This window comes from Gordionus sp. m RMFG-2023, chromosome 2, assembly GCF_954871325.1.
Source record: "Gordionus sp. m RMFG-2023 chromosome 2, tfGorSpeb1-WG-v2, whole genome shotgun sequence".
In the NCBI taxonomy this organism is placed as follows: Eukaryota; Metazoa; Nematomorpha; class Gordioida; order Chordodea; family Parachordodidae; genus Gordionus; species Gordionus sp. m RMFG-2023.
The window spans coordinates 43,992,979-44,007,722 of record NC_088776.1 but is presented as its reverse complement, the minus strand read 5'-3'; the positions used below and the strand labels follow the sequence as shown (position 1 = coordinate 44,007,722).

The 14,744-nt window shown below is 27.3% G+C and overlaps 1 protein-coding gene across 5 annotated transcripts in view; it reads left to right on the top strand.

The window, feature by feature from the left end:
• Window positions 1-14,083, top strand: part of LOC135925162 (uncharacterized) — a 77,896-nt gene extending 63,813 nt beyond the window's left edge. For all 5 annotated transcript variants that reach the window (XM_065460368.1, XM_065460370.1, XM_065460371.1 and 2 more), the window contains exons 22-32: window positions 292-567; window positions 1,579-1,821; window positions 2,076-2,536; window positions 2,671-2,859; window positions 6,417-6,804; window positions 7,297-7,504; window positions 7,790-7,921; window positions 8,152-8,570; window positions 11,180-11,962; window positions 13,343-13,534; window positions 13,681-14,083. In XM_065460368.1, the coding sequence (XP_065316440.1) occupies window positions 292-567; window positions 1,579-1,821; window positions 2,076-2,536; window positions 2,671-2,859; window positions 6,417-6,804; window positions 7,297-7,504; window positions 7,790-7,921; window positions 8,152-8,570; window positions 11,180-11,962; window positions 13,343-13,534; window positions 13,681-13,952 (3,563 nt within the window). In that variant the 3' untranslated portion in view covers window positions 13,953-14,083. The remainder of the gene's footprint in view (window positions 1-291; window positions 568-1,578; window positions 1,822-2,075; window positions 2,537-2,670; window positions 2,860-6,416; window positions 6,805-7,296; window positions 7,505-7,789; window positions 7,922-8,151; window positions 8,571-11,179; window positions 11,963-13,342; window positions 13,535-13,680) is intronic.
• The last annotated feature ends 661 nt before the right edge of the window (window positions 14,084-14,744 follow it).

The following is a 14,744-nucleotide window of genomic DNA, read 5'->3' as shown; positions in this document are numbered from 1 at the left end:
ATTTATTGCATTTTACCTTGTAAAGTTAATTAAAATTTGTATTTCAACCAATTAAATTAGTTAAAAATGATATGATTTGGTAGAATATTTTACAGATTTGAAATAATTCACTTAAAGTTTAGGTTGATATTTTAAAAATTTGATTATAATAATAGAGGTTTTGGTTAAAATACCAAAGACAAATTTTAACTACAATTTTTTGACAACTTTTTAATACACATTATTTTGGATTTTTTATATAAAAATAAAATTTATTATTTAAAAAAACATATAACATATCCATCCAATAAGTCAATTATCGCTTCAAAATCGATCTGCGCTCTAACCCTAACTCAAATGCATTAGAGACTAAAAAAAGGAGGTCTTTCTACAACCGGCTGAGACAAGGTTCCTTCTCTCACAATCATGAAAATAACATCAATAACCCAAATAACAATTTATTTTCGAAATTAGCCAATAATCCTATCACTAATTTTTACAATCACCATTATCGTGGGAGCAGCTGTGAAGACATTAAAAATTACATACCGACTCAAGGGATATTTGTTCAAAACATTAACTTACCCGGTATATATATAGATATAAATAAAATTTATATTCCCAAATTTATCAATGAGTTCAATCAACTAACAACCATAACTTTAGAGCGATATCTTTTTGATTATTTAATCAAAATGTAATGAACTTTTGACTTTTACAACTGAGATTCTATTTCTAGTTTTTGAATTTTTTAAAAATTACTTTATTTTGTTTTTTTATTCCTCGCTTCATTTTATTGATTAAAAACAGATTAAAACAGGTATATGAAATATTGCTGTTCATTTAGCTGCTCGTTATAATCTTTTGTTCAAAATGAATCAATGTATTTTGACGCTAAATGACATATGCTATAAATCTAAAGTATTTTCTTTAGATTTTGCCTATATAGATATGCCTTTTGTTTATGATTGAGCCAATTTTATTTTCATATATATGCGACTACGTTTCCCCCTATTCAGTGATTAATTCATAACCAATTAAACCCCCATTTATAGAGAATCTGAACCAATTTCAGTTATTGAATCAGTTCAATAATTTAATAAATGTTAAATAATGTAATTTATTGAAACTAAATTTAATATTAAAATATTTAAAATTCCTCAAAGGATTCCAAAATTTAGATAATCACTACTAAATAACATTAAGAATATTATTTTTATTCGTCGAAATTAATAATGAATGTATAAATTATTCTATTCGAATTATTCTAAATAATAAAACGATATAACAAACTTATGACGTTTCAATTCCATTTAAAACTAGAAAACAATTTTGTTGATAAGACTTCCTATATAAAAGTTTTAGAAAATTAGAAATGAATCGAGTATTTCAATACCGTAAAACTTTAAGGGGACTAAAAAAATTTGTTAACTAGTGAATGTTAACTATCGTATATTTTTAATTTAAATGAAGACAATTTTTTTATATAATTCTATAGCAATTAGGATTCAGCCTTTATTTTTGTTAAAGAAACAGCATCTATATTTATTGATAATGATAATCATATTAAAAACATTGGAAATGAAAATTGATGAAAAGGTGCAGGAGAATACAGTGCTTGGGATTTTTCGGGCAACCCCATATATAGACAGGTATACGATCATTTCATAGGGGATATTCACAGCGTTCACGCGATAGTTTTCGATGCCAGCCAATCCCTTGCTTGTATACTCAAGGACATATTCTATTGGTGCGATTTTTTAAGGGCTCGTTTTAATAATAACATCGCCGACCAGTATTTGAAGGATAGGGAAGGGAATTCGTTAACCAGAAATTTATTGAGTAATTTGTATAAATACGTTTTTCCGCCTTAACAGGCGAGTTATTCTATTCTATACAATGTTTCTTTGTATTAATCTTTGATGAATATTTTCAAAAAATTTAAATATTATGCAATTTTTTATGAATAAAAACGATAATTATATTTCTAAAATCTTAACATTTTATTTTATACAGAATATCTTTTTACACTTTACTTCTCAAGTAGATTTTTTTAAAGACCTTATTTGAATATTTCTTACAACCCCACCTTCCAGATCACCAAGGACGTAATCGAAAACGGATCCCCTTGATAATAATAGGCACTCGGCTGGACAAATTGCTTGCTCCGGCCACAATTCCTTCCTTAGAGATTTTGAGGAAACAAATTTTATCCCGGATCAACCAATCCATACCTCGCCTTATCCTTGATTTCGATCTGTTTCCAAAAATATTCTTTTTGAATTGCAAAATCGTCCCTGACATTACTTTGAATAATAATTGTGGCACGATGAACGCGAATTTTAATGGTAATTCCTCTTCTGCCAATAGCAACTACAATTGTAAAAGTAACAATCAGAACGATGGGGACTATAATCATAATGGCAACCAAGAGGAACACTGCTTTTCAAGTCTTAACAATACGGTAGCTAATGGGCTCATAGTTGACAATTTCATCAATACTGAATGGTTAGAACTCATGGAGTACCTGGAGCACTCTAAATATCAGATCGTTCAGGCAAGACTAATGCTATTAAAAATGTTAAAAAATATAGGTGAAGGGGTTGAAGTGCTTAGGGATTCACTTGTAATAAATAAAATTTACTTTGTTCTAAAATATAAATTAATTTCAAACTTCCCATTTTTTTTTAGAAACTGCCAAAAGCTACCGGTCTTTTACAAAACACACTATCGGCTTTGAATTCTTGGAGAAAACTTTACGGTAATTGTCCCGTTATGCCCTGGCCCTTATTCATTGAACACATTCATCAGTATGTCAATTGTTTAGCAAGTTTTGATCATTTGAAAGAACTCATAACTCAACTCCAATTTATGGGAGAGGTATTTAATTTATTATCCCCCTCCCAGATAAATTAATTATTTGATTAGATACAATTTAAATTTTTTATAATTACAAATTAGTCATTTACTACAAACAGTATTTATCTTTTACTATCATAATATATATCAGAGACCTACAGAGGCACCATTTGCACGGCCCGGCCCGGTTTTTAATTTTTCAGGCCCGGCCCGGATATTTTTTAAAAATTTTTTTACGGCCCGGCCCGGATTTATAGATTTAAGGCCCGGCCCGGCCTGGATAAATTTAAAAAAAATTTTTTACGGCCCGGCCCGGATTTAAAAATTTCAGGCCCGGTTCGGAATTTTTTAAAATTATATTCGACCTGGTATATACAAAAATTCACCTATGAGGTATTTTACCAAATTTTTCAGCGAGTATTATCGCTTATTATTTAAAAAATACATGAAAAAAGCTAATATTTTGAGAATATTATATTGAATTTTTAAAAATTATAAAACTGTTATTTATAAAAATGGATATTTTGAGCATATACTATATTTTTTGCATTTATAAAAATAAAACTAATATTCATAAAAATGGTAATAATATTTTGAGCATATACTATATTTTATATTGCATTTAAAAAAAATAAAACTAATATTTAATTTATAAAAATGGAAAATATTGTGAGAATATAATATATTGTATTTAATTTACTATTTAATTTATAAAATAAAAATAAATCGCTATTTAAAAAAATGCATGTATAATAAATAGTATTTTGAAAATATAATCTAATTGCACAATATTAATATAATTTATTTTATAATTTTTAAATATTTTATATTACATTTATAGGTTGGTTTTTCAGGTGTAAAAAATATTTATTAATTTTCATGGATTTACCATCACATTTATGTCTTTTTAGATGTGATGTATCATGTTTATAATTATAAGATAATATACTTGAACTATTCTTACATTGTACGTAGCCAATGTTTTTTTTATTTTCATCTAAGATGATGTTAAATTTAGCCCATATTTCAGATTTTAAATTATTATTTGTATTTCTAAAAGAATAAATATTATTTTTTTTAATTTTATTAATTATATCATTAGTATTTTGTGCCATGATATTCCTTTATTTGATTGTTTTGGTAAATATTCTAAAAATTTAGATATGAATTATAAAAAATATATTATTAATACTTGAATATTGGGGCTTATTTAAGATATTCCTTTATTTGATTGTTTTGATAAAATATGTTGTAAAAATTTAGATATGAATTATAAAAAAATATATTAATACTTTGAATAAATTTGCAGGAAATTAATAATTAGATCGATCTGTGGGTGTTAGGTGTGTTAACCATTACCCAATATTATATTTATAATATAATCTTATAACCATTAACTCATAATGTTAAAATTTTATAAAAAATATTAAGGCCCGGCCCGGCCCGGGTTTATCTTAGGCCCGGCCCGGATATATTTAAAAATATTTTTTAGGCCCGGCCCGGATATATTTTAAAAAATTTTAGGCCCGGCCCGGGTTTATTTAAAAAATTTAAAATACGGGCCGGGTATAGGGCCGGGCCTGCAGGTTCAGGTCTCTGATATATATCAAGGACCTTCATAGGCACCATTAGCACGACCTTTTCAAAAATAATTTTTCGGCCTATCCTGGTTTTATATTTTCAGGCCCGGCCCGGATTTTTTTAATAGATATTATATTTATTTTAAATTTTTATAGCTAATAATGTCGATTTTAAATATACGCGGGTATAGGCCTGGCCCGATCGGGTATTTTAAAAAAAATTGAAGCATGGCCAGGTATATTTAAAAAAATTAAAACACCGCCCGACATTGGCTGGTCTGCAGGTCTCTGATATATACATATATATATAGTGAATTCCATGCAAAAAATACTTTCAACTCAACTCCTTCAAATTTTTCTAAAAATTTTACAAGAGTTTGTATATATTATAACTAAGAAAGAAAGAAAAATTTAGCTTCCAACTCAAACAGCGGAAATGGGTTTCTAAATGTCGAAAAAAATGGAGCATTCTGGGCAAAATTCACTCCTTTTAGTTTTAGATATCTTTGGATATAATTGAGCTAGAAATTTAAATTTCTTTATATAGTCTATATAGGATTAATTGTTAAATGTGCAAGTTTTCAAGTTGGGCCAAGCTCATGTTTAGGGAATATGGCATTTTAATTATTATTCTATTACAAATATCCTTTATAAATTTATGATATTAATCAATAATTGTAACATGAGTCAAAAGCTATCAATTATTTTATGTTTAATATTTAAATAGTTATTAAGATCTGGAAAAGGTTTTATTTTGGAGGGGGTGGGGGTAATTTTTTTGATGAATTGAATTTCTTTCATAAAAATATTTACAAAATACAAATCAATTTTCCATTATCGATTTATTGAAGACAAAATTTAATTTTTATATATTGTATTAAATAATTTTCACAATATGAATATAATTTAACTTTAATTCAATTTTCCACATGCATAAAAACACGAAACTTTTGTATTCTGGGAATTGGCCTTTGGAACAAGATATTTTTCATATTCATCTTCCTTATGTGAATTAATTCTGGTGTTTGCTTTGTAAAATTTAATGAATCTAAAGGTGTTTAATATTTTTATTCTCACAAGGGCGAACTCTTGCTTTTTGATTTAAAATAACCAGACATTTTAGTTTAAAATAAATTAAAAAATTTGGTCTTAAATCTGCAAATTTATTCAAATTTACTTTATATCAATATTGGTTTCTTTAAAATTAGAATATAATGAGTCTTTACTTCAATTGGCACTTCTCTCCTTTAACTAAATAGTTATCAGTCATTATACCACTGCTATAGTCTGAATTAAAAAAATTTCCAATAATATCTATAATATAATTTCGAAAAACACTCCCAAGCTCTATATTATTTGGATTGAATTAAACACTCTTTAATGACGCTTCTAGCTCAATTATATCCAAAGATATCTAAAATTAAAGGGAGCGCATTTTGCCCAAAATGCCCTATTTTTCGACCCTTAGAGACCCGTATCTCTGCAGCTGTTTGTAGTTGGAGGCTAAAAAAAATTTTTTTAGTTATAGAATGCAAAATCTAATGGAGTCTGATTGTAACTCATTTTGATTTGTCATGGATTTCATCATATATTTAATAATACATAATATACGTTTGAATTGTAAAAATAGACTCCAATTATTAAGACAGAATATATTATGAAATTATTGATTTTTTTGTTATGCTTTAAAAAAACCAGTAATAACTATTAATTCCTTTAAACTTTTTTATAGGGCTGTATCGATATTAAATATCGGTTTCGGTTCGGCGCCTAAGTGAAAATTCTAATAAAACGCTTAAAAAAATTTAAACTACTTATTAAACAATAAGAATTTTTTAATTTTAATATAATTTTTATTAAAATCATATTTTAATCGTAACTCTCGATCGTTGATTATTTTATAATATATATATAAAAAATTTAAACCGATTATCAATTTAGCCAAGTAATATTTCCAACCACACTTTTATATAACTTGATTATTTTTCAAATGCACAGGTCCTATATATAAAGTGTCCTAGCAAGAGGGATCTTGTGGTTATGGATCCAGCATGGTTATGTTCCGACATTATAGGAAAGTTATTTGTCTATCAAAATGATCAAATAGATAATTACGTAGTTCCGCGACTGAACATCGACGAGATCGCATATGCCTTTCGCGAATTCGATATAGTCGAACTTTTGCCTCTCCTCGAAGCTTTACAACTATGCACGCAGTACCAAAATTCGACCTATTTTGTAGATTATAACCAAGATCATCGAAATAAGCCAGAACAAAATAGAGTAGATCGCAAAGAATCGACGATCGAATATGAGTTTAACTGTTTAAATAGTCAGGTATTTGGCCGACTCATCAATCAAGGGCTCTGTAGCGACGTCATGACGAGTTTGTTAAGAAATATATGATACTTTTAACTTTTTGATCAATTACTTATTGTGTAAAATGGTTTTTTGAAAATTAAACAATAAATATACTATTTCCTATATTATGAGAAGCCGTATCAATTAGAAGTCTGCATATGGCAAAATTTCAAACCCAACCCGGTTCGGTTGGAATTTAGTTTTTGCCCGGCCCGACTCGGTTTTTTTAAAAATTCAAAGCAAAATTCAAGTTTTTGATTACATAACATTTATCAGATTTTTTTTTTCAGATATCCAATGTTGTTACCATAAACACTCATATTCCTTAATTTTTTTTAATATGCACAAATTTTAAAGTGACTAACATGGTGGCCATTTCATGATATTACCAGTATCTTCCTAATTTGGCCAATTAAGGATCGCATTTGAGTGAACATTTTATAAAGTTTACTTTATATATTAATCGTTCAAACACCTATTATAGATATTCATATTATTTATTTTTTTTTAAAATAAGAATTTTGTCTGCCAGCATTTTCTTATCCACTTAAAAATCTGGGTGAAATGCTGTACGGCGGTTACAGAATATTGCCAGTCATTTCAGATAACGTAAAGTGCTTTCAAACCAATAACACGCAGTTACTGGATATATTCCCAAGGATTCAAAATCGGTTCCGATCTATTCTTCAAGAACACGCTGACGAAGAACACAATGGATTATTACAGTAAAGGTCTTCTTTACAAATATTAGTCACTAAATTGTAAATTACCATTTTATCCCCGAAAAATATATTATTTTTATAATTTTAAACAAAAACCAATTCGTAGTTTTATTTTCAAATTCAAGGAAAGAATGAAAGGAAAATTATATTTTTTTTTCTACCCAACTTATATTTGGGCATTATGTTTTTGATTTCTAATAGCTGTTTCATTTTCCAATATTTTTGCAATTTTTATTATATAACTTTAACTGTATGATTATAAATATATTGCTATTTTTTATTGATCAGATATGCTACGGGGTCAAAGTTAATCAGCGATACTTTAGAATGTTTGGTAAATATCATCCCTTTACCCAATTATAATCTAGCAACTGATAAATTTGTTATATACGAAAAGAACTCCGATCCTAACAACACTGAGTAAATTTTTAACGAATTGAATGATACAAAAATTGATTATTTATATACAATATGGCCAATCCTTATTTAGTGTATGAACAAGCAATTTTGATTGGCTGTTATATGCTATTGGTTTTTAAAATTAAATATGGGCTATTAAAGAATAGAAAAAATTTTTGTATTCATTTTTTAATTTATTTTATTTTAATGGCAATTCAAATATTTTCTCATCCTATTGTTTTTTAAATTAGTTCCAGTGACGTCGTATATTGCTTAGACATACTAGCCAAAGGTCCCGCTAACATAAATTCGACCCTATTTTACTTTTTAAACGATGTGGTAGATATCGTAGAGGACGTCACCAGTTCAGCACTTCCTTCCACTCCTTTTAGAAGATCTGTGTTTGACCCAATATCTTTGAAAAAATTTTTTTTTTCTAGGCCTGAAAATAGCGGAAATTATGCCAAAAATTATTCGTCATGTTCCCAAGATTATCATACTGATAGTACGTATCGACTAGATTTAGATTGTGAAGAGAATAATCCGGAGTTACGTAAAAAAATATTTAATATCTACTTAGCCATTCCTTGCTATTCGGCTAAAGATCTCTATCAGTCACACTTGTCAATTTCCAGGGGCGCTTTAGGAGATGTGATTAAGGATGATAAAGGTAATATCTTATTTTATTCTTGTTATTTTCATTTTTGGTCCATTTTGAATTTTAACATTCTGATCAATTTTGCACAAGTGCAACTTTTAAAAAACACCATATCATTAACATTTATGAGAACTAAAGTTTATTACATAATAAATATACAATTAAAATTGCCTCTTTCTTACATCCTTTGGATGAAGCCTATAATAATCAGGCAGAATATCGAACCGAATCTCGAAAACCGAACCGTGCCTATATAATTTAGTATATTGTTTAATTAACCTGGATTGAACCTTTTTTTTTGAAAAAATTGAAGGAGCTAATCGAACCTTTGTAAACCTGGCAATCAAGGTTCATATAGATTTTTATTTTATGACGTAATTTTGTATCTTATCTCCTAGCAAAATTTATCTCTGGGCGATATTGAATTATTATGTAATTTGTTTTTTTTAAAACAATTATGCATTATGTAGTTTGTTATTAATATACTTTTATATACTCTATATATTATATTAATAATTAGAGCTGTGCCGATCCACAAATTTTTTACAATAGCATCCGATAATACTAAAAAACCCGATCCGATATTTTTAATAATTTTTATATACCATCTATCTTCGTACCTAATTTTTTACCAAAAATTGAGTACCCAAACGTCAATATTTTGCCAACAGTTTTTTCGAGGTTTAGGTAATAATATTATTAAATCTAGCCATTTTAAAAACTCGACTAAGTTTAACTACATTACAATGTAATAAAAATTATCTTTCTATTTAAAAAAAACCAATTAATTTTCATAAATGATTAAATGTATTTCGTTTTTTATTATTCTCCGTTAATAAATTAAAATATTTAGTCAATTTAAATTTTACCTAAGTCTCGAAATTTTGCCAATGGAAATTCAAACTTTTCTATCATCTGAGCAATAGCAATAAATTTGGACTAATTTACTGTGGGCTAAAATCTTGAATAACCGTTTTTAAAAATTGACTGAATCGAACCGTTTAACAACACTAGCTTGAATGTGACTCATTCGATATTTTAAAATAATTTTCTTGTTGCAGATAATATAACAAAAAATAGTATGCAATTTTTAACTATTTTTTTAAACTTTACAATAAATAAATTATATTTTAGTTCCTTTCATTAATTTATTATTATGAGATTATTATAAAATAAATAATTATTAAATCCAATTATAAAATAGTCAATAATAATAAAAATATCGGATCAAATCGGTTTTTAAAAATTTATCGGTCAAATCCGATATTTTTAAAAGCACAAAATATTGGTGCCGATACGATATTTAATATCGTCACAAACGAATATGAATCGAATAGTACATTATTAATGAATCAAGTAATTTACTATTCATATTCGTACTAATAATAAAATTTTCTATTTGTATTCGCTTCGAATAATTCATTTTTTTAATATAAAATAATTCATACTAAAATATATTGACGAGAATTTTTATTACATATCTAATTTTAAATAGATAAAATTATTATAATAATCTGATGATTAATAACATCCAATCAAATTATTAACTAAATTAAAATCCTTTTTAATTTTATTTATAATGCCAGGCCTAATATTTAAAACAAATAGTTTTCTTATTGTTTCTTCTTTATAAGATATGCGATTTTTTGTCAGCAAATCACCTCCAACTGAGAAATGTTTTCACAAGCAATTGACATATTATTCACATCACTTGGATTGACTGGTTATCAATAGAAATGAGAAATGATTAAATTATATTTAAAATCATATCAATAATCATTCCGAATAATTTGATGCAAAAGAATATTTATTCGAATTCATTTTATTCGAATTAAATATGATTCGTCATAAAATAGGCCTAATGTATAATGATATATGATTTACTTTCATCTCGACATAATTATTCCGACTCAGATGACAGAATCCTTATTGCAAATGAAAGAAAATCACAAAAATCAAAATACGCTTACAAAACAAAACCGGAACTATTCATAGGTATCATTATAAATTCTTTTAATGGCATCGAACGGAATAAGAAAACCGATATTCTTGCTTATGGAAAGGAATAAAATTAGAGCAACCCTAACTCTTCTATTAGCCACAGTAGCCAAGTCTGTTCCAGCATCGTAAATAAGAGCATTCAGGATTAAAATATATTCTATCACCACGATCGAACAAATAATATATTCAATTTAGATGATATATTTTAATAAATTTTGGGTTAACTATGAATTGTGTTTTATTTTTCTTATTCCTCTATATTAATCATAAAATAAGATTTAAATTAATTACAGAGTTATATGAGAGTATACTGTAAAAAAAAATACTGAATTTATGAATTTCCATTAAAGGTTTTTTAGCCCAACCTAAACCTTTATAAAATTTAATTCCTTCCTAACCCAAACCTATATAATTTTTTTCTTCATGGAACTTGAACCGAACCTATATATCAAAATGTTCAACACTATGTATATTCAAGTGACCGAATATGTAATTTATTTGTCGTTATTTATGTACTTTATTAAAATTTAAAAAATTTTTTTTTTAAATTATGAATTTTAGTTTTATATCTTATAATCTATTGGATTTTATTTTTAAATTTAATAAGTTTTTTTTTGCAGGTTTGTGGTTCCAGAATTGTTCAAAGAAGTACACGGATATTAATTTACCCATTAATCATCTTAAAACTAATATTAACCAATCTGCTAACATTAATGACAAGCCTTTTGAAGCTAATGAACTCGAGATTTATAATGGTATCGACAATAAAGTCTGCCTAAGCAACAGCCCTGATGATCTTAACTTTGACTCTCGCCACGATTGGAATGACTCTTACAGCATTTATAACACTGTAGACTTTGTAAGTACGGAAAACGACTCTACCATTTATGATACCCACCATTCTTTAAATATAGATAGAAAAAATGATCGGGATAGCGTAATAACCAAAAATGATATCCAAACCTCTTATGACAAAGATCACTACAAAATAAAAATATCAGAATCTGCACCTATAAATAACGAGGGTAGCCACAAAATCTTAAAAGTTAATATTAATTCAAACGATGAATATAACCTCGAGTCTTCCAATGAGCAAACAAATCATACGACACTACTTTCTCGATCTTGCTGGAACTCTCGCGATATACAATCCATCATAACGCCTTGGTGGGAATTACCATTTTTCTCGAATCATTTCTCAAATTTTCCAACCCCATGTTACCTGACCGGAAATGAATGTGAATACCAGTACCCCAATATAGTTAAAAGACTATGTTTTGAATTGGATATTGCTGACCCTTTAGGAAAAGATTGGTGCCTATTCGCAGTGTCCTTAGGACTGGCCAGCATATTGCCAATATTAGACTCCTGTAGGCACAATGGTATATCGGCAGTTAACAAAGGTAATAAATAAATAAATAAAATCAGTTGTCGGACTTGGTCAACAATTTTTTTTTTTATTTTAAGTGGATTCGACTATCTTAAAAATCGTATTTTTGCAGGGACATTTTGTTGTGGATGCTATATATGAAAATTATGCTTTCTACCCTTGGTCCTTGAACTCTTAATGTCGTTTACTTTGCTATTTAAAATACATATAAAATGTTCTCCTTTGACCAAAATATAACTTCCATAAATTTACTATTTAATAGTGGTAAGGCAGGATAAAAATAAAGGCAAAAGTGCACTTTTGAAGAAAAACTTAAACACTGGTTTTAAAACAACCAAAAGCAACAAAAATATCACCAAAGTGCTTTATTAAAAATTGGAATTAATTTAATTTCTTTTGTTTATTAAAATTCAGTTTTTTTTAAAAAAAAATTAAAAATAGTTAAACAAAAGACCAAAGTCAAAATAAAATATTTAATTGCTTATTTTTATATTTTTAAGAGGAGTTTATGCGAGAATTTGAAAATATCGGTCAGGGGTTTTGATATTTTTTTAATTTTAATATCGAAATCGATCCCATCCGAATTTTGACCTATGAGAATACTGTTTTTCAATTTAAACCACATACAATAAATTTTTGAGGGTTTATTAAATACTATTTTGTACACATTCCATTAGAATCTTTGTGTATAATAAAATATTTTATAAAAAGAAATTAAATGAAGAATAAATAAATAAATGGAAATTTTTACCAGAAAATGCCCATATACCGATACTGTCACATATTATGCCGATACCTGTCATGATAGGACACCCGGTGTGCACTGTTTTTGCGTCAAATTTTATATAAAAACCATTAGATGCGTTCAATGTAATGTGTTGTCTTCATTAAATTATTATATTTAAAAAAATCACCATATTATTAATGACAACTGTAACTATAGGGTCTAGAGACCTAAGTTGAGGAAGCATAACAAGCTTAACTACCGGTGTCGATTCCCTAAGGGACCATGTTTTTTATTAAAGGAACCATCATGGATGAGATTAAGATTGGGTTGGTTAAAAGGTAGCCAGATATGGGGTAGGATTAATATATAATAAATTAATAACAGTTGGTTATGGATTAGTAAATTTTTATATGGTGTACAGAGCTGCACACTATTATTACCGTCACCGGTACTTATATTTTAAAAAAAACTTATGCAATATAACAACCATATTTTATTTAAACTCTTCTGTTTAGGAATATATAATAAATGTAATAATTATGATGGAATAAAATGATAATAATGAATCTGACATTTTTCTTTTCGAATTATGATTTGCTTCTTTTATGGCATAGTCAAGGGGATGTATATGGATGCATACATAAATATTGTTTATTTTTAATGTAGAAAATACATTTGATGAATGCTGCGGACATTCTGAAAAAGTAATTAATGAGATATTTATCAGCGATTTATATTTGGATCAATCTGGTATCGAAACTGATAATAAACACGACGCCGCCTATTGTGATCTTGTTAGTGATATCGATTTAAATAACGTGAATAAGAAAAATAACGATGGACAAACTGATAGTCAAAGTTAACTTCTTATTTTTAAAATTGAAAATTTTTAGGAGCAATATACCTTTGTATTTTATAAATAAGAATAATTTAATAATTTTCAATTCAACTTAAGAAAGAAAGAGGAATATATATAACTAATGATATTTTCATTACAAAAAAAGCTAATCATAACCAAGAGTCGCCAACGCCCGATTTCAGTAAAACTCAACTCATAATAAACGAATGGCATAAACATACTAACGATGAAACATATGAAATTAATCATATGATTAACAAACTTAGCAACAATCAAAGAACCTCACCTAATTATCGATTGAATAAAACTCTGGGAAATTTGGTTAAATTATTATCGATGCCTTGTGATAGACAGGATCTAGTTGAGGCATTATTTCAATTGGTACCTTTGTTTGCGATTACATCTAGAGAAGAATAATAAATATTAATATTTTTAAAACAAATTGTCTTATCGAATTTGTATTTAAGAAATATGTATTCAATGCAATTTTTTAATAAAATATATCCTTTATGATGAACACTTGGGATGTTATAGACAAATTTTAAATTATCATGTTTTGTAATATATGCAATTGAATATTATACCTTTTTAAAAATAATTTTATATATTTTTTTTACTTGATAATTATATTTTAAATAAATTTTAAATAGCCTTTTTGTTAATTTAAAATAATACGAATGCTATACCAAGAAACAATCTAATATTTTGATATTAATTGCAAACCTCTTCCACACTATATGCTAAGGTCTTATCGAGATAGTTAAACTTATAAAATATTAAATAATTTTCTATTTAAATTATTTAAAAAATATTAAAATTTTTATAGATACATTTATACAAGTGGAATGCTACTAGGGACTTACACTACGGGGAGGGGGATCATTGAAATGGTGGGCGAGGATGTTAAACGCTATCATGATTTGAATAAAATTGGGGGGATAATTAGTTTTAATTTGGATTTCATTTTTTGCTAATTTTTATTTCGTAGGAGATGAGAGGGTAAATTTAAAAGGAGTAGGTAGGGATAAAATTTTTGGATCTGAGGTGGACAATATAGTTATTGGCTTGGGGGCGAGAGTTCCTGAAATAGCCATGAAAGATTAAAAATTTGCTGAGTAAGAATATAGCTGATTTTAAAATGATTCATTTAATCGATAAACCTTGATCGATTTGAGGATTGAAATTAAGGAGGTAGAAATGCCTCCTCAT